Source organism: Homalodisca vitripennis, chromosome 2 (assembly GCF_021130785.1).
Source record: "Homalodisca vitripennis isolate AUS2020 chromosome 2, UT_GWSS_2.1, whole genome shotgun sequence".
Taxonomy (NCBI): Eukaryota; Metazoa; Arthropoda; class Insecta; order Hemiptera; family Cicadellidae; genus Homalodisca; species Homalodisca vitripennis.
Window position 1 is genome coordinate 180,549,804 of NC_060208.1, and position 24,833 is coordinate 180,574,636.

Sequence of the window (24,833 nt, forward strand, 5' to 3'; positions counted from 1 at the left end):
AATTATAAGTATTGTTTGTAATAAAAAAATTATTTCAAATAAATCTAGTCTTGATTTATCCAACTGTTCAGTGACTTTTGCGCAACCCTGTATATAATCAATTCATGTGCAAACAAAATCAGGTTAGGAAGATTAGAAAACCAAAATTTGAATGGAGAAACTAAGAAATCTAACTGATTCTAAGAACTCTAAAAATAGTTCACACCAAGAAGTATATTGTGATTATAACATAATATGTATTAATATTTAATTAACAAGATTAATATTCAAAGTTTTATTTGTATTTAAGTTGATTTTATGACAATAAAAAACAGCAATTGCTGCTACAAGCTACTAGTAGTTTTTTAATCCAGATGTAAAGGTTCCCTGGGACAGAAATTTATTAATGAAATCAGTGAGGAATTTAATAATTTCTGATATGTGAGCTGATTCTTTACTGTATGTGAAGTGCTTATTACTGTATTTTGGACTTGTATTTGATCCAGCTAAAGAAACTAGAGGATATGCTGGAGAGTTTAAAGGACCTGGGAACAGTAGAAGACAAAGGAACGGTGGGTCAGAGGCTAGACTTCTTGGAGACAACTCTGTCTGGCCATGACGAGCAGCTGACCAATGTGAGTTTTCATTGAAAGAGATATTCCATAAGAACTCATTCCATCAACAAAGTTGATTGCATCTGTTAAAACTATTTTTAAGTTTATTGCCATTATAAGAATATTTGAGCCATTCCACACCCAAATCTTCCTAAATGTTAAGCACAATAACACAGAGAGTCGTAGAGAGCATTGTGTAGAGAATTAAATATTTTTTAGAGAATTTGAAATGAAAGGAAAACAAGAAAGACTTTGTAGGAGAATATTTAATCTTTCTAATTAGCAACTGGTGGTTTTCACCTCCACTATGTTGATAACAATCTCAAAATTCACTTTCATTATCTCAAGAACTGTTTTGAAACAACCTTGAGTTTTACCCCATAAGATTAATGTTAAAACTTCAAGCACTTGGACACCTTTATTTTTGGTTGTAGAATTATAGTTAATGATATGATTAATAGACATGATCACTTAAATATATGATTAGTACTCATCCAAACGCTTTTTTGTTTTTCTTGTAAAGTGTACTCTGTTTGCATATTTAAGTGATAAAGTACAAAAAGTTTTAAGTTTTTTCTGAAAAAACCATTAAAAATCCCAAAAATTCTAAAAAGTGATTGGATGTGTAGTAATTTTATCTTTAAAATGAGACGGATCCCATAATTCTTCAACCAAAAATGAGGGTGTAAAAAGGTTAGAGGTTTAACATTGTTCTTATGGAACTGTAATTAAGATGACCACTAAAGTCGGCTCTTAATAAAAATGGCACAATCAATCAAGATTAATAAATATCATCTCAATTTTTCATCTAATTTTAGTAGTCTCTGATAGTTGAATTATAAGGTTTGTAAACTGTTTTGTAGACTTTAAAACAGTTTTTTGTTGTTGCAGTTATTGTCAACTAAAAATAACAATAATTTTCTCACTCAACGAGATTATCCAACCAATATTTTGATGAGTTATTTTTCTCCTGCCGAAGGTGGTATTTTTGTCTACTTTTGTTGGTTTATGCTCTATCAGATTATTTAATATGTGGTTTGAATTTTTTGACCAGATAAATGGTACGTTGGAAGAAAAGTTACCTTACATCACTGAACAGTTTGAGGAACTGCACCAAGAGATGGGTCTTCTGAATGAGAAAGTCAACGTCAAGAATGTCTCCGCCTTTGACCAGAGGAGTGTTCAAGAGAGACGAGTCTCCTCGACACCAGTACATTTTTCTGATCAATTAAATAGATTTAATAAACCTTTTCACTGCCACTTCTGGTAGTGTAAATATGTTTCACGGTGATAACAATCAAAACTGTTGACAATATGAGTTCTCACAAAATGTGTTTCAAATTAAATATTAGACACCTGCAATGGAAAAGACTTTGAAGAAGATTGGGTCTTATATTGCTGTATACATAGTATGCAAAAATATTTTTCAGAAATGTGATATTTTTATATAGATGTTTAGGAAGATCATTATTTTAAAAATATATAAACAATTTAACATTTCGTCCACTAAATTAAGAAAATAATCTCAGTGGGAAAATGTTATTGGATTTTGAACAACTTTTATTTTTCCATATATATATATATATATATATATATATATATGTATGTATATATATATATGTATGTATGTATGTATATATATATATATAAAATAAGAAGAAGTATCTAGCCATTGGAAGTATCTGCAAAGAACAAAAGAATGATTGGTTTTAAGATGTGCTTGTATATAAAGGCAGAAAAAGGCACTTAGTATGAGTTTCTCCTTGGCTGCCAATCTTTTCTTATAAACTCCTTCAAATGAAGTTGATCGGTTGTAAAACTGGTTAATGTACTCAGAAAACATACAGGAAGAGTCCACTGTGACCGATTTAAGAAAATACAAATTTATTTCAACTAAAAATTATAATTTGGTTAGCAAAAAACCGCTTCAATAAGAATACATTTTTGTTCCTAGTACAACTTCTAATGTTCGGATGAAAATGAGAAAGAGAGATCTATTTTAAATTCAAAACGGTCACATTACGTAGTAAAACTGCTTAGAGACAATGGCCAAACTCTAACAGTGGCCCTCCTGCATGAGGGCATAACTGAATAGCAAAATAGGTTACTGTAAACAGGTCTTTCTATTCCTGGATTCCCTACCTCTCCTTCAATAAATGAAAGCATTCAAGTTTTTCACATTACTTAAAATTTTACTCAAACAACTGATAGAAGAATTGTCTATACTATTAAAAATTATGTATTTATATTTAAATATTGGCCACTAGTGACTGTACATAACATTATCAACTTACTTTTTTAAGGAAGGAGAGGCCGATTTCCCTTTAAACCTTATTCTGACAGTCCTCATAGGCTATTGGCCTGTGCGAGAATCTTATCAAACAAAATAAGGGGGAGAGTTAATACAGTCCAAGGTTGGTTGTACTGATAAAAAGTGCTACTCAGTCAAAGACAGGATTTGAACCTATGTTATCTCTAACTCCGGACCAAAGTCCTGTGTTGGTATAGTCTTAGACCACTCGGCCATTGGCAATGCCAATTTTATGGCAATTATTGTGAGTTTCATCACATTAGTGTCTTTCAAATCGTTTATCCGAAATAATTGCATTATAATTATAGCAAAGTCATGCATACCGATTAATGTTACAAGATCAATCAGTCAACCAGTGTGTTTCAGGACCAGACAACGAGCAGCATCAACAATATCATAGCCCGCCTCAGCTCCGTTCAGCACGACCTGGACAACCTCACTATGGTCACCACCAACCTAACAGAGGAACAGGACCAGCGACAGATGATGATAGATGTGAGTACAGATACTCAGGATATCTGGAGTATACAGTATTAGGTATTATTATACCTACAAGCTTACAAGTGTTCAATTTGAGCTCCATTCATCACATGGCACACATGAAGTCGATAGCCCAGTTCTTTCCAAATTTTATCAATGTGTCTTGAGTGATTGCTACAACAGCTGCTATAATCTTGTTCTCACCCGTGTAGGGTGAACTGGAGGCCATGCACAACAAGCTCTGTCATTAGGCCCCTCGCGGCCAAGCCAGCAATTGGGTACTGTGACGTTTAACCAGTTGTGTGTTAGGTTATGTTAGTGTGGCGGCGCACCATGTTGCTGCCAAATGAAGTTCTGTGGTTCATCTTCTTACAAAGGAGGAAATAGCCATAGTTCTAGAGCATCAAGATAAGAAATATCAGTTACAGTTCCTTCTCCAAAAAAGAAAGGCCCATAAACTTTCCGCCTAGATATGCCACACAAAAAATTCAATTTAGGGGAGTCTTGTTTCAATTGTACCATCTCATGAGGGTTTTCTGAACAAATCTCCAGATCGCACATTGTGAGTATAATTGTAAGCAAATCAGTCTGCAGGCTTTAGAACTGGTAACAACTGCAATTGATAAGGATGTAGTGGTAAGCGTTAAACTTTCTAAACAATCGTCACTGGAATTGCTAATTCAAAACTAGCCTTCTGAACTGATTTCTGTGGGCTACATGTGAAATTCTCTCTCACTCGCTCAACACTCACTAACCATTGGTTGTCCTGTACTCTTCCCTTTGTAAAGACAGCCAGTTCTCCATTTACCACTCGGAGGATCATAGCCGAACTTTATACGGAATGCACGTAGCACAGTTATTACAGATTGGGTCTTTGCTAATTGTAGGATACAAAAAGTCTTCTGATCACGAGTCACTATTTTTGCTACCAGAGCTTTCTAACGGATGGCAGAGAAAACAATGCATCCACATGGGTACAGGTGACAACAAACAAAACTGTTTGAGTTGCTTTTTGATTTTATGTATAAATTATAATTTTAATTTATATGTAAAAAAATACTACAGTGTGAAAGTGTTAAAACCCTGATATTAATTTACAAACACCCGGTATAATATGAGTGAATTATACTTACACGTCATATTTACGTCTCCCACAGCATTATATTGTTATTATTTTTGCAGACATTGTCAGAACAGATAGAGGTACTGAAGGTTGCTAAAGCTGACAAAACCAATGTAGAAGATATTCTGGCTTCAAAGGCGGACATGAGTCAAGTCCATCGCAAAGTGTCTCATGACCACTTTGAGATCAAGATAGAAGGACTGAGCGCTAAAATGGACGATGCTTTTAATAGATTGGACGTTCATGTGAGTGTTGTTATTGTATGGTTTCTATTGTACTGTTTAATTAGCAGTTTACTAACAAGATAACAGTGGAATATCATCTTTCGGATAAGACCATGGGAACCATAACCAATTTTAAAAATTGTAAAAATTGACTAGATCTCGACATTTTAATAGTATTATAGGTAATTCTGTACAATCATTGTGTCAATTAAAATTTTGTATTGAAATATATTACAAAGTGAATGGTTTTAATTATTTTGAGATAAATACAGGTGTCTGAAAGGCAAAATAACCTAAAAATAATGATTCAAAATAATATGAAATGAAGCAAATAAAGTAATCCTCTGTCTCTATCCACTATTTGTATTATGAATCGATCATCAATAAATCAATCAAATCTTTATTTCTCATTTGGATACAATGCAGTACATAGAGAGTTGTCATTAGGTTATGGATTAGTTTGTAATCGTAATCTTGTTCAAAATATTTAAAATAAATCATAAGTTTTAAAAGAAATCCAACTATTTGAAGGTAAAACAGAATGATGTAAATTTATGACAAAGTTAACAAAAGAAAAAACTCATTAACAGAGTAATAGGTTTAATTTATTAGTATCTGTTTGATGTTCTTTATGCTGTTTTTATTTATTTCAACATTCTTATTTAGTTTAACAAATTTGTTTATTTCTTTTTCCAAGTCATGAAATAAGCTGATGTTCAGTTTTGGAAGTATTATGTAAGGGGATTGTTAAAAAGTGTCTTCTTGTGTTATATGAACTAGTTGAATTTCTTGAAAACCTGTTCTTGCTCTTGACATAAAATTTAAAAATATCTAGAATATACTGACAAAGCAGAGTTAAAATATTTGCGGATCTAAATAATGGTTTACAATGTTCATCAAATGGTTTATCATGTAAGGTTCTTAACGCTTATATTTGTAAAACAAATATTCCATTAAAACAACTCAATGTTGAGCCGCCCCAGATGATTAAACCATAAGTCAGTATATTGTGGAAAAGTGGCATAATATTATTGAGTACAGCTCAGATCAGTCCTCTTTCTCTAGATATATTTGAAATTGTAAAATATCAGTTTTTTTAGAAAAAATTTCTCTTATTAGATTTATAATGGGTGCTGACAGATAACCTCTTATTATACCAAGTTATCTGACAGATATTCAATCTTGTTTAAGACACTGACATTCAGATCTCCACCAAGAATTATTTTTAATTTTTTGTTTTACTTTATACCATGATAGTAATAAAGACAAAATTCAAATTGATTAAAAGACAATTCATAGTTTTGATAATCAGGTACCCTATATACACAAATTAAAATAAATACTTCATTCATCAAATTCAATTCTAAAGAAGACATTTAAAAACATTTGGTATTGATAAAGATTCAAATTCATTTTCCTTTTTTTATTTATTTATTTTTTTACAAATGGTGAAAGTGTCTCACTAACTAAGATACAAGACCCACTTATCCATCTGTCTTCTCTAAAGAAACCAGAGATAAAATGTACGCCACTATTGTTAAGATAATCTTTATTTTCTTTATGTAACCAATGCTCTGTGAGCAGCAATGGAATTTTAAATTTAATTTTGAATTTTGAAAGAAGCAAATTTCATTACTCAATTATGACAACCACCCTGAATGTTATAATGAAAGACTAATAAATTAAAACTATTTTCGGTCATAATAAGCTCATCATCACTACTGGTTTGGTTAATTTTTACAGAGTGTTTCCTAATGACATACCGTATACATTTTGTGAATCAAAGCTAGATAATAAAAAAGCTGGTTTAGGTTTTGTATAACATAACTTTTTGTTCCCCCTTGGTAGTCTCTAAAAAAATTTTTACCCTGAGAACTAACATTAATTAATATTATGCAATATTAAATGTTAGTATGTAGGATAGGTACATATTATAGATATATAAAGTGTAATATTAAACCCTATCTTATTTAACTAGTCAATACTTATCAAAGTTGGAGCGCTTATGTGGTTTGGTGGATGTTTTTCTTTTCCATCAGAAGTGCAGGGTGATATCAAATATTTGGGACTGGTATTTTCCCATACCAAATAATTTAATGTGAAGTGGGACAAGAAAGTATCGATCAGAAGTGTCTCTCACCAATAGTACGGGGATCCATTATTGATGCCTTAGGAAGAAAACTAGACACATCCCTTGAAATACTGTAGTATCTAAAAATAAAGCTCAGATCACATAGATCCAACCCCCTTCTGGTTGGACAAGATGAAAAGTGACATGATGCATATTTAACAAACATTTTATCGATGGTTGCTTCTCAATTTATTGTTTAGTCATTAGTCAAGTTTGCTTTACTCCTATACTTTAATGTTAGAAAAAACACGTTCAAGTTTTTACAAACCAAACAATTTAAAAGAATCATGGAATTGAAATAGTAGATGAACAGAATAATTTGTTAATTAAAACAGGTTAATTTTAGAGAATAGCCTCACTTGGTATCAGTATTAATAATTAACAAAAATTTATGAATTTAAATGAACATTGAAATCTCCAATTGATTATAGCGTGATTGTAACAGTCCTATATTTTCTCTGTTAAAATTCTAAAACTATTCTTGCAGGAGGATATGTGGCAAGAAGAAGTAGAATTACTGAAGGCCGATATTGAAAACAAGATGGACAAGACAGAGTTCTCACCATTGAAGGACTATGTGAATGAGAAACTGAAACAGATTCAAGACAAAATGAAAATTTTGGCTGCCCAAAGAAGAGAAGGGGAAGCAGCTGGATCAAAAAGGAAAATCATCAGGTATAGTGTATTGCAAAAATTACAAACAATTTAAGTTTAAACTGTTGTTTATTTGTTCATAATCATGAAAAGTTTTTCATGTGTTCGTTCATATGTGACACTTATTCAGAAAAATGTGCATCTTCTGCTTATTCATTGCCAATAAAAAAATGTAGCTGTTATAGCTTAAAAATATAAATATAATGTTAGAAAAGCTGTTTGTCCCCCAACTGTCATATGTTTGTTGCTCCTGGCTTGTTCAAGCTTACCTTTAAAGTGGTGTTGCTGCTCGCTTATGAGTTGATGGATTTTTTTGAGGACAGTACCATTGGAGTTTTTATAAGCGTTGCAAAATTGTTGGTATCCCTTTAGATTGTTTATAACTATACTGATTTTTTTTGTTATTTGACTTTGAAAGTTTTTTAACAATTTCTTAATATTAAGGCAAATCACACAATTATTGTTTTTGAGTTTTCCTTTTATTTGTCTTAACCTATGTGCAAAGTCAGGTATCTGTAGCTTCACTAGTTCGGGAGATCATAATTTTTATAAAAAAGTTTATAAATAGTCCAGCAACAGCATTCTATTTTTTGAACTATTGCAGATAAAAAACCATGAAATTTTATATATATTTTTTATACCTAAAAATCTACTTTTTTTAAGCAAAATACCAATTTTTTTTAACAACACTCAGGAATGGTCTACAAGGAGTCAGCAGAAATATTAAATGAGAGCATACATTGAAGTTGTACATTAAATTAAAGGTCTATATTAGGAGAATACAATGCCGCAAACCCTACATCAAATAGTTCACCTTAGCCAAAATGGTGTTCGGTTTAAAGTTACAAACTTGAGAATTTATTGTGAATGACTTTACACCAAATTCGGAAATGGTCCTAGGAGGAGGCCTATGCAAATTTTTAATGCAGATCTTTACCAAAATGTCCTTAAATAAAAACTGTTGTTTTGAGTTAATCATCATATAGACAATATGAAAAACGAATGATGCGGCCAGCAATGACCACAAAGTTAAAAAAATGTTTAGATGAATTTAAAAATAAATAACATTGATTCGACAGTCTAGCTGACCTATCAGGCAACTCATACACACCAATGTAGACATGCTTCTTATCAACTGGGTAGGTGGAAACCAATAGGCTTAGTAGGACATTAATCATTTTTTGCTTTGGGGAAAATACCATTTCTTGTCTTTCCCGATCAGTTCTTGTGGAGTGTTGATTATTTAACACGCGAGAGAGTCGCACTCCACTTCCTGGGACGCGAAGAGGTCCGTGCGTGCGACGGGCAAATTGCTCACGCCTCGTCTTTTACCCCTCCAAATTGGCAGCTTTAATTTGATGAGAAAAAGTTTCAATTAAAAAAACTGTTGGTGTTGTATCCTATTACTGTCTTTCAGTATATAACTAATAAAACGTAAATTGGGGTACTTAAGTTCTAACAAAGAGGAAATATTAATTTAATGATTACACTGTATATTCTGGTTTCGGAATTGGTGACTTTTTGGTACGAAAAAGGTCCTTACGGTGTGCGTGTGAGGCAAATTTGCCGCAATAATATAAAATTTAGGCTTTTAAATGAAAAAACAATTTTTATTACAATAATGGTATTTTATTATGGAGGAAGAAATAAATTTTATAATAGGCCTATGTATATTTCCTTAAAACAAAACGAAATGTGCCTCAAAAAACGTTATATAAATATAATTAATAAAAAATTCAATTTTTATTTAGGGCAAAAATAATTACTAATTCCAATAAAACTATGTATTGTGCGAATGAAGAAAACCTATTATTTAATATCAAACAAGAAAAAATATTATAAAATGTTAACGAAAAAAAATTAAAATTTCTTTCTAAGTTTCATAAAAAAAGTTTAAAATATAAAAACCCGGTAAATTAAGTACAAGTTTTACTATTTTTGTTTAGTGGACATTATCGTCTAAGCTAACTGAAAGAAGTGTGTTATGTAATTGGCGAAAACGTTACAAAAAACACAAGAACATTAAAAATAATGAAGCGAGTCGCGTGCATTTAGAAATATTCCCAATATTCGTAGATTTAACAGTAATGCACTGACGGGAGAGATCGCGCGAAGGCATATTGCCGCGGGCAGTGTGTAGAGCTACAAAAACAAAAAATTCCATCCACTCGCAAACAAAGCCAGCGACAGACTAATAAACGGTTGAGATGTGTCAAGGTCAGGTGCAGGGATGTACTGGGAGGGATAAAAACGAGTACCCTGTTTATCCTGGGGCAATCACTGCAATACGAAAATATAAATGAATATAAAAAAAGCGCGGGCCAAACTGGCCGCGGGAGGACCTGCGATCTCTCGCGTGTTAAAATCTCCCAGTTGATTATTTAAATTAATTTTCAACTTACTATATAAAAGAATAAAAAAAAAAGAATTTGTCAAGAAAATAGTATCGAGTAATATAAAACCAAAATGGCAATGTATCTGAAAAATATAAAGAATTAATATACTGATTTTGACGAGGGACACAGTGATACTAACAGAGATCATCCCTGCATGTAGCTGATCTATTTAATGATATATTTCCGAACAAAATCCAACCTATTTTCAAAAACATCAAATGCTGTTTACCGCCGCGCGCGTGACGAGTTTGGTGCTTTGAAGAAATAAACACCCTTTGAGGAAGTAAAACTGATGTCTATCTATCATGAACTATCTCGAAGACGATTTTGATCAGAGCATCGATTACTACGATAAAGTGATATGAAAAATTGGATGCAGAACCCAAAATATTTGCTAAACAACATAGTATTAATTTTTTACTGATGAAGTCCCCCCCCCACCCCCCCCCCCCCCCACCCCCCCCCCCCCCCACCCCCCCCCCCCCCCACCCCCCCCCCCCCCCACCCCCCCCCCCCCCCACCCCCCCCCCATCTTATGGGGCTCAAATCAAGATTACCAATTATATTGTTGGTTTAAGACTCGGCTGTAGTGGTGGCCATGTTGAATTTAGACCCAAAAGAACATGTTAAATTTCATCACGTTGATGTTCATATTTTATGTATTAAAAATATAGGAGACGTCTAATCAAAGAATATATAATTAATACGGTTTTTTATTTTTTGAATATTTTTTTGTTATTCAGAAAAAACATCTCAAACTAATAAGATCTTAACTATATGTACTTCATCATTTAAATCATAAATATAAATATAAAAAAAGTAAGTTAACTTTCGACTTACAAATGTAATATAATTATTGAAGAAAAATACTTGGTAAAGTATTTTTACATTTTATTTAAAAAAAAATGTAATAAGTGGGACTATTGCCCAAAGTCCAGCTAGGTGATTAATTAAAACAACGTGTATTACTCATGTATGTATTTATATCAATAGTAAAATTTTAAAAGGAGGACCATTAACAATAACATAATATTTTTCAACTGAAATTTACTAAAATGAAGTTCATTGCATCTTTCTGTATTTTATTATTGTTTAGCGCTAGATATTTATATAATATCCTTACAGTAAATATTATACATCAATATTAAGTTAAACTGTAAATTTACAAAGTTAGAAACCTAGTAAATGCTTCTTTGATATCAGCTTTACAGTACTCACCAAACACTGCATACTCAATATTTGCTACAGTGTACAATTAAAAGTAGATTTTTACCAAAACTTAAAACATTTCTTATTTGAATATTTTTCTTATTCTGTGTTCAACTGTGGTTGCAGAAAAGGTTAAATAAGTAGCGGTTAGTACGCGGAGTAGCAAGCTAATTCTATGCTTTCAACACCAAATATGAATAAATTGAAAATGTTTAAACAGAACAGATTAACTAAAGTTAACAGACTTGTATTATATAAAATTCTTGTTCTAATTACCTGATTTTGCCATGCATTTTACGATACTTTAATAGTTGTTTTGACATCGGGGTAAAAACGAATCCACAAAGCAAAGACCATTATAAACCACCATTATTTCACTTATGCATTTAGCTTTTGTTTCAATCTTTTGTACATGTCTTCTTCTGTAGCGAGTCAGAAAGAAATAGTAAAAATACAGTAGTCTGTTGTATAATATTTAGCAGATATAGAGTACAGATCTCGAAACATCCGTTCAAGTGCTGTAGAGTGAGTACGGCGATCCCTTGTCAATCCCTCGTCAAAAGATCCCAGGCCGTGACCGTGGACCCACTGTCCACCCCTCCAGAAGCAGGTAAAAAATTGCCCCGATAGTTTTACGACGTGGACCTACAGTCCGTTTACCGTCTGAAGAGATAAGAAAAAGTCAGCGATGATGAAACTCAAAATGAACTCTTTACATCGTTTCGACATAAGAAACCCCTATACTTCAAAATATAGTTTTATACCTCTAGTTGAAGAGGGTTTCTCATTTTCTCATTAGGTGCACAAATCTTAAGTCTAGGTGTCTCAGATGTCGAAACGGTGTTCAAGAGGTGCACAAAGAGTTCATTTTGAGCCTCACCATGGCCATCTTTTTTTGGATTTTTTCACACGAAGATGGTACCAGAATCCAGGAGTCAAGACTGTTACAGCGTCTGGAATCTGACGAGAGGAAGGTGATTTATACAATGTGAAATTCAACATTCGATTTGTAAAAACCCTTTCCTCTATAGCTAAGTTATGATCATAATTCAGTTGATTTATAAAATAAATATCATCGGTAACAATGATAAATACTTCTCATACAAGCCCAATTTCGTATTACGCCTAGCAGGACACATCATTAGCTATCCGGGCTGGCAGATTCTAAAAGTGAACAGTGGGCACAGATGAAGTTTAGTAGTCTATATAAACGAACTGTCCTTATAATTTTAGGTACGCGATGAATTCTAACTTCTTCAAGTTTATAAATAGTATAAATTCCAAAATTACGTATAAATGTATAGGTATTTTTCTTTTTTTTTACATATAAAGTAACATTTATTAAAATAATTACCTCTTCAGTAATAATTTACGGCAAATTTAATTGAAATTGCTTCTCTTGATAATGTAAATTTTTACAGAAACAGATTGCTGCCATATATCCATAGTAAGGAAGATTGAACTCAAGTGCCACAATGTCATTTGTACAAATGGGCGTTGATAATAATATAGTATTGAAATTTTAAGTAACATTAAACAGTAAAGCTTTTACTTTTACACACTGTTTTATACCTCATAACTACCGTTCAATATTTGACAAAGGTTTTGCTGAAACGGTGTTATAATATTTTAGTTATTAGACACGTAGAGGCAAATATAAAAAGTGTTATCGAGTGGTAAGACCATTTACAACAAAGGTACATATTCATTACATATCATTTTTATATGTAGTAAGGTTTCAAGGTAGCGGCCGTACAAAACATTGAGACGTATACAATATTGCCAGGCCGGTGCTGGGTACCTTGAAATGGCGGGGAAATGGCGAGGGCGAGGTTTAGGCGGTTCGAGGATGGCAATTTGACACGGTGGATAAAGAACGTCAAGGAAGACCAGAAACTTTTAACATACAGAATTGGAGAAAATATCTAACGAATATGTTTTCCAAACACAAGAAAAACTTGCAGCAACATTAGGAGTTACTCAACAAACCATTTCGGTACGTCCAAAAGATATGGACATGATCCAGAAACAAGGAAATGGGTATTACACACGTTGAAGCCAAGAGATGTCGAAAGACGAGTTTTGACCTGCGAACAGCTACTCCAAAGGCAAAGTAGACAAGATTTTTCGCATCATATAGTGACTGAAGATGTAAAGTGGATTTACTACGATAATCCAAAGCGACAAAATTCATTGGAAAGATCGAGCCACGCATCAACATCGACTGCAAAGAAAAACATTCATAGATCGAAGACGATGCTCAGCGCTTGGTGAGATTAGGTAGGAGTAGTGTATTGGGAGCTAATGCTTGTTTGCTAAATTTCAATGTTCATTTGATCTGTTTTAAATATTTGCAATTTCTTAGAGCAAAAAAACAAAGTATTAAACATAATTAGTGTAAATTTGGTAAAGTAACACATATAGAAAAATAAGACAAGACAATTTACATTGCATTACAATTCAAAATATTTACTTGTATTTACTAATTTCTTAAGGAAAGTAACAAAAACAAATGTTTTATTGAAGGAGGAGCCCTTCTTATTGGAAAAATCCATTTTCTGTTATTTTATAAAAGAAAACTCACAATTATCTAATAACTTTTATATTGGATAAAAGCCTTTCACTCGAAAGGCCTCGTGTGAAAATATAAAAGTTATTGGATAATTGTGAGTTTTCTTTTATAAAATAATAGAAAACAAACAAATATGTTCACAAATGTACTCGTAATGTTATTTGGGTGAATTTAGAAACTAAACTTGAAGAAGTCTTTTTGGTTCGGAGCTGTATTGGCAAACACAGTCAATAACAGTGTCTGGATCTGTGGAGTTCAAAATATCAGCTTATGGGTGTATTATCAATAAAGATTCTAAATTTTCGTTTGTCAAAAAACTATCTCAATCTGGTTTTGATCAGTCAATTTAGAAAACGCTCATTCGCAAGAGACTCGAGTCAGTGGGATGTTCAGAAGAAATTTATATACTTAGAAAATTCTGGGTATCGTAAACAGTACATGTTATTCTCTTATTTTAAAAATGTCCAGTAAAGAGAGCGCACCGGTATACGTCCCGGTGTCCCGACAGCCCAGCAAGGGCCTGAACATAGCGGTAACAAGATTGAACCCTACAAGTTAATTGCCGTAATGTTTAGTGGATTCAGAACAAATGTGATACAGAGATTAACCTATAGGGATTATGTTCGTTAGCCATTATCAAGCAATAAAAAAGTCTTGGTTCAAATTTCTTGCACCTTTTTTATATTTCTCAGGGTTTAAAGATTCGGCAGCAAAATAGAGTAGCATGCACGAAAACATTTCCATAGTGACTGGTGCGTCTGAATTCCCACTCGAGATGTATGTTTACGTCGCGATACGTGTAACCTAGTTTTACGTGTATCGATAGTTAATTGTCTCATATCTGTTGCAAGAAACCGTCATCAGTTATTACCGTAAACAAATGCACGTATCTTTTATTTCATTTATCAGGTTTGAAGACTAAAATTAAATGAAGTAGACCTATATAAATTCACAAAAAAATTAATAAAAATAATACAATTTTTTTTATAAAGATGTAGCTACAGTTATTTTTTACTACACCCAACAAGTGTGGCAAAGATCGACTTAGAAATAAATAGTTGAAAAGTTATAAGGCATTTAAAATATCCGATTTTTTCAACAATCAGAATAGTGAGCAAACATATTGTTTTCGATTACATTACCGACTTTGAAACATTTGAAACATTTTAGGCCCATTTAAGTGTAGAAATGTTTTTAATTGAAGAAAAATATCATAAAAAACCCCAATGTCTGTAGGGAACTTTCTTAGAAATAAATTGTTCTTAAATTGAAAGGAAAGATTTTAGATACTTCACACTGTCTTTTACGACCTATAATAAACTGTCACTTCTTTCCTTTTATATTCTATACCTCCTATGTACTTCCAATGCCTGGTAATTATAGTTTCTAAATTATACATTATTAATCATACGGTTACTTTTAGCTTCTAAACTGAAAATTAGATATAGTTTAATGTCTTTTGTTTGTTTGTTTTTTTTTTTTTTTGTAATTGATATTAATTTATTAACAAGTGGTACAGCTCCTAAAATAGCTAAAATCATAGACCATTTAAATACATAATAAAAAATTCAAAGATTTACATGGGAAGAGTGATGGTGCATCAGATAGTGTATTTCCGATTCTTGCGACCCGAGCATGTGTGGTCTTACTTGTGTATCATGAAACCAGAAACCAGTTCAGAAGCTGGTTTTATCTACAGTGGCCATAAAATTCCCGGTCCACTCAGTAAATCTGAATACTTTCATCGCATTCCCTGCCTGCCGGTTGTAGGCGTTCGTCTCGAGCCGGCTGGATCTATTACATAGTATATAATGGCCCCGACAACTCCGCACTTTACCACAGTGTACGTCGTGTTGGTGACGTCCTAAAGTGATACAAGCTGGTATTGCTGCAAGCTTCTATAATAACGTAAAAAATCTACATCAAGACGGCATGCGGCAACTCCGCACTTTACCACAGTGTACGTCGTGTTGGTGACGTCCTGAAGTGATACAAGCTGGTATTGCTGCAAGCTTCTATAATAACGTCAACAAATCTACATCAAGACGGCAACTCCGCACTTTACCACAGTGTACGTCGTGTCGTGTTGGTGACGTCCTGAAGTGATACAAACTGGTATTGCTGCAAGCTTCTATAATAACGTTAACAAATCTACATCAAAACGACAACTCCGCACTTTACCACAGTGTACGTCGTGTTGGTGACGTCCTGAAGTGATACAAGCTGGTATTGCTGCAAGCTTCTATAATAACGTCAACAAATCTACATCAAGACGACAACTCCGCACTTTACCACAGTGTACGTCGTGTTGGTGACGTCCTGAAGTGATACAAGCTGGTATTGCTGCAAGCTTCTATAATAACGTCAAAAATCTACATCAAGAACGATAACTCCGCACTTTACCACAGTGTACGTCGTGTTGGTGACGTCCTGAAGTGATACAAGCTGGTATTGCTGCAAGCTTCTATAATAACGTCAAAAAAATCTACATCAAGAGTTACTACTGAAATTCTCAAGAAAACGTCATCCTGGTAGTTGACCCTAGATGGCTAGGATCTTTTAGTAGCGTGTTGTTTTTAATATAGTACTGTGAACACAAGTATTTATTACACGATAAAAATAAATACTGTATAGAAACTCTGTTGGAACACATAAGCATTTTTTTAGCCTTCTTCATAATATTACGAAACAAAAGCCGATTTTTTCACTAGAAATCCAAACATCCATAGGATCGGAAAAATGCTCTTTTCGCATGTACCAATGATCTGATTGTAAAACCTATTTGATTATAACCTAGTTTTGTAGGGTCACATCCCTAAGAACACTTCTTCATCTAGAATGCACTGGATAACTGTTGTATAAATCAGACAGACCTCTTTTGTAGTTTTGTTACATTTCAAATATTTTGAAAATATAACTTCACAAAAAAAATTACAAGAGTATTTATAATATTTTTAAAATAATAATTTGAAAAAAATTAATCAATTGGTATATTATTATACAATTGGTTCTATGGTTACTAGTAATGGCTGCGCTGGCGGCCATCTTGATTCAGCCTCAGAAGAGGCTTGTACAAGAATAATGCACTTGAACAAGTCCAAAAAAATTTCTTCGATATTTATATTACAAACAATTTAACTTTTCTTGTGACCGAGAACTTTTAACGATTCTTAGAAAATTGTTTTTCATTTTATACACTCACATCCAGAATGAACAAATCTGGTCTTTTATTTACGTTTATTTACAAAATTTTCCATGGTTCAATAGACATTTGCGTTTTTTAAATAACATTCAGTTGTTTGTTCCTAGAAGCAACTTTCGTCCATCAATAGTTTTATTCCCAGATGTAACACAGTCCAACACTATAATTTTCTATTGTTAAAGCCTTAAGGCTTTCAAATTTATTTAAGCAGGAGATAAATGTGTTTAATGATATAGTTAGTGAGTTCAAATCCCAAATTGACAAAGCTGGTTGACTTATTATAAAGAAAACCATTCAATTATGTATCGTTATAAAAATAATTCTTTTGTTTAGTTAGGTATCCCAAGTGTCTGAACTTATACAGAGCATGTTTTTTTTAATTTTTTAATTTTTGCTTAGCCTAATATTCTTATTTAAAGTATTTTTTCTTTTGTACTAAAATGCATTGCATTTTGTTTAGTTTTATAAAATGTCAAAAATAGCTGTAAGGATATTTCATTTGTAGCTGTTGTACAATATAATTAAAATAAATAATTTTAATAATGTAATAAAACTTACTCTTGTTTTCACCGTACAGTTATATGGGATATGTCACATTTTAAAGATATACTTAATAAGAACATACAGTAAGTTAAATGTCCAACCTTATATTTTTACTACAAAAAAGTATACATTTAACGAAACATCTGCGGATGGATGCGTATTGATCATCTTGAAAGTCTCCCATCTCCCATCACTCTGGAACCAAACATTTAGGATGCGAAGTGTTTTAAGTTTAACATTATTCTTATAGGGTACTCAAGGCCAGTTCACAATAGACAGAACAGCTCTTGAAAAAATAAAATTTTCAATTGTTATATTTTCAGAATATGTCTAGTTTTTATTGAATTATAAATTAAGAATCTTTTTTATGAGAAACGTGTCCCCATGCAGTTATTTTTCACATAAATAGCGTAAAAAGTTAATATTCTTATCTTACCAATTTTCTGTGGGCCTGGTTATAAAACTCTTAAATTCTTTTTGAAATACGTACAACACCTTGTAACTTATTAATATTTGTTTTGCAATTTTCAACCTCTAAAACAGGTACCTTAAAGAGACGTGAACAAAGTTTGTGAAACATGCAAATTATTACAAACAGAGAACCGTTTGCACCGCCTTAGTTTTAAGTCACATGATATTAAGTTTTGAAACAAATTTTCCACATGAAGTTCAAAATTAACGATAACTCAATAAAGTAAAATGCCAAAAAATCAGTCACTAACCATGTATGTTTTCAACACGTCTAATTTGCTTTGCGCTTGTATCTCTTTTTATGGATTCCTTTTTGAGTGGATATGATTGTCACAAAAACCAGACCAATTATACACTCGCCAGTTGATTGAGTCGGAATTATTTTACAGTTAGAAAGGTCGGTATTCCGAATAGAGAGATCGGAAATTCTGAAGTAGCTCGGCAGCCGGAGATCCACACCGGAGAGCAAAAAGTTCCAGGACAAGGCATCGTTACCCTGTTATCCTGACTCCTGCTCTCGCGTCGGTGCCACCAAAGACCACCACACGGCCGCTGTCGCCCACTAAGAGCAGTCGCCGGTTGGCATTTCAGGCGAGTCTAATTTATAGAATCCGCGACTGTTTAGGCGCGCTCATTAAAATAACCTAAACCGCAATCGGAACTTTGGCCGCGAATCTCCACTTATTGCCCGCGTCGCAGGATCCTTGCATTAGACCTCAGCATCACTACACGGTATTGTAGCATATTGGAACCCATCAATGTACGGTTTTTGGAACCTCGTCAATTTTACAAGTGTTCTTCACTTGAATACGTTATTTTTGTTAGCTTTGTAGTACTGAAGCCCATGAGGGATTCAGTATTGGTTGAATTGTAACTTGGAATCTGTCCTACTACATCGCTTTTCGCCTAGACAGCGGTTTCAAATTGAAAATTCAAAATAGTGGTGGTGGTATAATTGAATTCTGACTTATTTCTTTTTATTTCCTAGTAAACTCCTTAGGTACGATAATAACATTGATAACTAAGTATAGCAGCTATAGCGAGAAGCGTTGATTCAATGTGAATGCTTAGTTTTTATCCTAACCGGAAGGATAAAGTATAGCTAAATTAAATATTCGCATTGACAACTAATTATAAAGTGAGTATACAATATTCTTCACATTACAGGACATATTACACAAGGATAATTCAGTTAGCCTATGGAAAGTGATTGTTTTTCTTACTACGTCACGAGTGTAGTAAAAGAGCTCACAGTAGTGCATTAAAAATCTTTAGCATGTTTCTTTTACAGTAAATTTCATTTTTTCGTAAAAGCTCCAAATTAATCTGATATTTAATATCAAAGAATTAGCCTTTAAAAGTGTAAGAATACAACTGGTGCAGAACAAGAAACCTCCCTAATGCAAACACACTTCTTACAAGCACTAAGTAGTAGAATGCGTGGAAAAAGTTGCTCACGGTATTTGCTAATAATGTATTATAGGATACCGTTTTAAATTAGTAGAACTCCCAAGATGAGATTTGTTCAGAAATTCGTCAGACAGCAAAGTTCACATACCCAGCCTCCGGGAGTGCAAGGTTCGCGGAGGCCACGGATATTATCGGTCCAAGATAAATTAGAAATCTGAGAAACAGTGAAGATTGGAACATAATAACGAACGGATTGAAGGTTCAGGATGTAATGACAGTGTGCTCATAAACTCGGTAATCCTGGACGCCGGAAGCTCTGACTCTTGGCCCAGAGACATGATAACCTGGGTTCAGAGATTTGAGATCTTGAACCTCAGGGAAACAGAGGCAAATCGTAATGACCCTGCGCGTACCAACAAATGTCCTGGAGTGTTGCTCTAGCGAACCAGAGATTAAATTTGTTGTTTATTTGTCCTAATATTTATGTAACAAATAGTTTTCATACTAAATTTTGAGGTTCATATCCTTTTGAAACTAATAAGAGCTTTAGTTTTCACTACTACCACGAAACCTAAAAGGCTTTCTCCACCTTTTTCTTCAGTCATACCAATTTGCATTCACGCAATTTAAAAATGATTTTAATTGAAACTGTGAATTCAATTCAACTCAATTCGTATAACCATCGATTGATCAGTGCACATCCCCCATGTAGTGTTTGCTGAATAACCTAGTTCATGTCTTATTATTTTTGAGTTATTATTTTTAAATATTCTAATCGTATGTGCAATATCAGTGTTCAAATTCGAGAAATATTATATTAGAATAATGTTAAAACTGTGGGCAACTCGATTTTACATACATATTCTACTTATTCGATCCTCGCAAATTCCATGCAATATGGAGTCATATGAAATGACAAAAGACTGGAATTTTCCACGCATCCTTTTAAGCTGTACAATACCCTGTAACATTATAGAAGGTATCAGCATTAGTCTTTGTTTTTACGGCCTGAAGATCTGGCCGGGTGCGTTTTCCAGATCACTTCTCATATGATTATTCCTTAGCGAGCAAAAATGGCGTTCCTATACCGGGATTCGAACATGGGTCCTTGGCATGATAATACAAGACTCTAACCACTCAGCTGCCATGTACGACAGCATCAGTCTTCATTAACGGTACACCATATGTTTAATATTATTGAGAATAAGATAAGACAATCGTTGATAATTGATAAGGGTATTGATGGCAAACTTAAATTCTTGAAATCCAACCTTCAACTCCATGAAATCCAACCTTCATCAGAGAGATAGCGAAAATAATATTGAAGTATTAATTAGGGATACAATGCAATTTTCAATTAAGCCACAAGGTGTGAGAATTTCCTGTTAGTCAATCGTAATTGTTTTCACCTTAAATTACATATCTACTACCAAACAGATAATAAAGACAGCTTACTGGAACCTCGGCTGCATAATCAATACAATTCTTCACCTGAACTCACAATAACATGGATGACTGTATCAACGTAATTTAGTTGTCAATGCGGATTCGAACAGAGTTCTAATAAGAAACTCTAATACTGGATTAACATTTTAGTATAAGAATTAAAGAGTTTTTATGTTGATATTGGATTCTTACAACACAATTTCTGGAAGATAAAATTTATGTTTACTATGTCAAAGTGTGTACACTTGGATACTCATTTCAACGTGTTTCAATAATATATGCGTTGCAGTGATTAAACTACTTTATTTCAAGCATAGCAATAGAATTTTAAATTCCCGCTCAAACCCCAACATAGATGAAGACAGGGCTTTTCAAAAATTACACTAAGTAAGCTCAGTTAAAATTCTATCGCATTGCAGTTACGACAATTTTAAAATCACCTTAGAAAAAAATGCTAGAGTTAGTCTGGTTAAAAATGTTATTTACCGATCACAATCAAGTGGTAAATTTTTTTTTATTTACCGATCACAATCAAGTAGTACTGGTAATATTAAAATACCATACACGATCAAAAAGGTATTTTTAATTATTTCTTCACAGAATGTATAAAAATTGTGATAATGCTTACTCAATTTCAGTAAGACTGTTTTACATACTAATTTGAAATTTTCAGTCTTGATGTTTTTGGGATTAGTAGTAGCCTATTTGGTACGGAAAACGATAGTATCCCGGAATTCCAATAATTCTAACCAACAACATAGCATCAGTTATTTTGGCAACCCTGCCAATGGTATACAGTGCTGTCAGCCCCAGCCATCTTTTCGGGACAAACACAATCTCCCCTAAGGTTACTAACGAGAGTCACTAAATGATTTACCAGTATAAAACCTCCTCACACAGTGACTACTAGTAGTGGCCTACCGGCGTCGGTTACCCGGTATAATGTAGGCCTACAAACGTGCTTGGTCCCGCCCCCTCGTCGTGACCATACGGCTACAATTGCTTCATAAAAAGCACACAAACACGGCCGACATATTTAATGCTCTTAATTTCATACAATCCGCCATTAGTAGACGGACAAGAGAGTCGTTCCCCAGATAAAAGAGTCGTTCCTCAGATAAGGCTTGTTCCGTGGAACTTTTGAGACGCATTCCACCCGACCAATTACTCGCGCAATTATCCATTTCATGGGAACCACTCACATATTCTCGTATCTCTTGTGCGAACAATTCGCACAGTTAATTAATCACTAATTGGTGAGGATGATTTCGTATTGTACGAGTTTCTGTCCCAGTCTTGGATTGAAATGAACTCTATAGATATCCCATTGCCCCATTATTCTGTTTTTTATGAATTGGAAGGCAACTAAAACCTTTCATGAACACATCGTCAGTCATTCAATTGATCAATAATTCGAATTCTTGTCAATAAAAATTCATAAAAGAAAACAATAACATTAATGACTGCTTTCGAAAATATGATAGCAGACATTTGAATATGTTGCTTTAGACATACGCTCACTATTTCCTAAAATGCGAACATTCTCGCTAGTCAATTCCGTGTTTGGTCCAAGTTCTATCAGAAACGAATATGTCTAAATAGTATTGAAATGTACGCAACAAGTTAAACCGTAAAAGTCTTGCTGTATCATACGAGAGGTATCGTAATTTCTAAATCTATCTGACAAACTTTGGACGAAGAGTGAAAAAATCCGTACTCTAATCAAGTCTTAATTAAAGTTGTAAACTATCACAAGTTAACGACGTGGTATCCTTCTGTTCCTGTCAAACATTGGACGCCCTCTAACATCATATTTCATTTTGTAATACTTCAGATGGTTGTTTGGGTTATTTTTGTTCCTATAGCTCTTTATGCTTATTTTTAGTGCATTTAGGCATTACTCTTTTGCGATTCATACTTCTTCCCGGCTTATACTTTTTTATTCTCTATTACTGAGCCAATACTGTAGTAGGCTCCAAAAGATAGTAGACTGAATTTGGTTTCTCTTTTTACATTTGTAATAAGCAGTCCCCGCGGCTTCGCACGCAATTTCTAGTCGAACAACAGGTACACCAACAGCATATTCTTTTTAAATGATATTCTCAACACTTCTGGTTAGAGTGAATTATATTTCCAACGCCAATGATGAGTTTGCCTTGTTACCACGATCACGTAAAAATGTCAAAAAGTGCATTTTTTTTGTATTTGTTATTTACTCTGAGAATATTTCTTTGTGCCATAGTTGATTTTGCTTTTTTCTACCGATCAAGGAAATATATATAAACATAAACAAGTCTGGGAAGCCTACTTCAGTTACAAATTGTCTACTTTCGCCCATTGTTATTTACTTCTACTCTAAGATATTTCTAGTGCCACAATTGTGTTTGCTTTGTTGTCTTTGAAGACACAAACATAAGCAGTGTGAGAAGTCTACATATGTCAAAAGACTACTAGGTTGGGTTGTATAACAGTTTTTAAATTTATATTAAAAGTTGGATAGTAACTTTGTCTTTGATATACGCATTGCAGTACTTACCAATCACGGCATAGTAATATTTGCCAAAAATGTACAGTTAAAAGTATAGTTTTCCTAAAACTTCTAATTTCTTAATCTGGACAAACTCTTTGGTCAACAGTGATCCCAGAAAAGGTTGAAATAAGAAGTGTTGTTATTATCAAGCTTACTCTACACTTTCATCTACGTTTTGTTTCAATCCGATTTTAAATCTTTCGATTTCATAGTTATTCATTGTTAAAATTGAAAACAACTACAAGGCAACATACAATAACTCTAAAATTCGATCTTGAAAGAGAAACTTAAGAGTAAATTCCATTTTCGTTAAAAAAAAGGCATATCAAGTATATAAAGATTCACAATGGTATTAATATTTCTCACTTTACAAAATAAGAGTAAATATTATATTTTATTACACAATTGTTATCACTAAGGCTTTAAACTAAGGAAAAATTTCTGATATTCTTACTACTAAGCGAGTTTAAAGCATGCATTTATTTAATTAGATAATGATCATTTAAATATAGGCCTATTGCAATATCGAAAATCGCTCCGGGCTAGGCCAGACTGGTCTCTAGAAAATTGTAAAAATGCCATAAGAAATGCATTACAGCAAATTAAAAGCTATTAATTTAAAAAATTTGTTCAATTCAATAAACTTTTCTGTGTAAATATTGTTTTATGATAGCACTACCGTATGTTTTAATTAATTAAAAATGCTTTAAAATAAAATATATTCACTGGGAAAACAGTGACGGATGTTGTTCATATTTGGTTTGTAGATACACGAAAATCCTTTATTTTATGGCCATTATTATTATCAGTTTGCAATGATGGATATTTATTGTACACATTAAGCAATTGCAACAACGCGAGTATGATAGAATACAATGCATAAACTACCATCGATACATTCCTTGAAGTCTCTAATAGAATATTGTGCTTCCATCTTTAAGTAGAAACACGTTATTTTCATATAGCTTTTTGTTGCTCTCATGAAATTTCAACTTTACAGTCAAATAGCGTTCTAACATAGGGACTTTATGGCTGCTATGAATCTAGGAGCGCGTCTAACATATATGAAATGTTCCAGGTAATGTATAGAGCTGACTTGCATTACTACAACATGTTGGTGGGCTTTGTACTCTTGATGTAAAGTTAAGTCCGGTGTTTATGTGTTTGTAAAAACATTAAAACAACGCTAAAACAAAAAAGGTCTTTGTTTATATTAGGCGGAATTAAGGCTTGGTTAGCCCTTTCTTTAACTCAACCTCAAGACAACATATATAAACAGAACTAATACAATTCACTTACAAACTACAGAACAGAATAAACAAATATGAAACTAGTTTAAATTTAGCTGGAAATATCGAGACAACATTAATATAATTATAACATAAAACAAAATTAATTAAAAAACTTAAAACGTATTCAATTAAACAGTCAAATTGATCAAGTACAATTAGTTATCACACTAAATAACGATGTAAAATCTCACTCCAACCATTCAAGCCTCCCGCCCACACACCACCCTCAATATTTCTGATATTGGT

General features: G+C 33.2%; 1 protein-coding gene across 1 annotated transcript in view; it reads left to right on the top strand.

The window, feature by feature from the left end:
* Window positions 1-19,760, top strand: part of LOC124355924 — a 29,843-nt gene extending 10,083 nt beyond the window's left edge. The window contains exons 4-9 of the mRNA XM_046807076.1: window positions 486-614; window positions 1,648-1,803; window positions 3,271-3,399; window positions 4,567-4,752; window positions 7,350-7,537; window positions 19,598-19,760. Coding sequence (XP_046663032.1) covers window positions 486-614; window positions 1,648-1,803; window positions 3,271-3,399; window positions 4,567-4,752; window positions 7,350-7,537; window positions 19,598-19,760 — 951 coding nt within the window. The remainder of the gene's footprint in view (window positions 1-485; window positions 615-1,647; window positions 1,804-3,270; window positions 3,400-4,566; window positions 4,753-7,349; window positions 7,538-19,597) is intronic.
* Window positions 19,761-24,833: the final 5,073 nt, after the last annotated feature.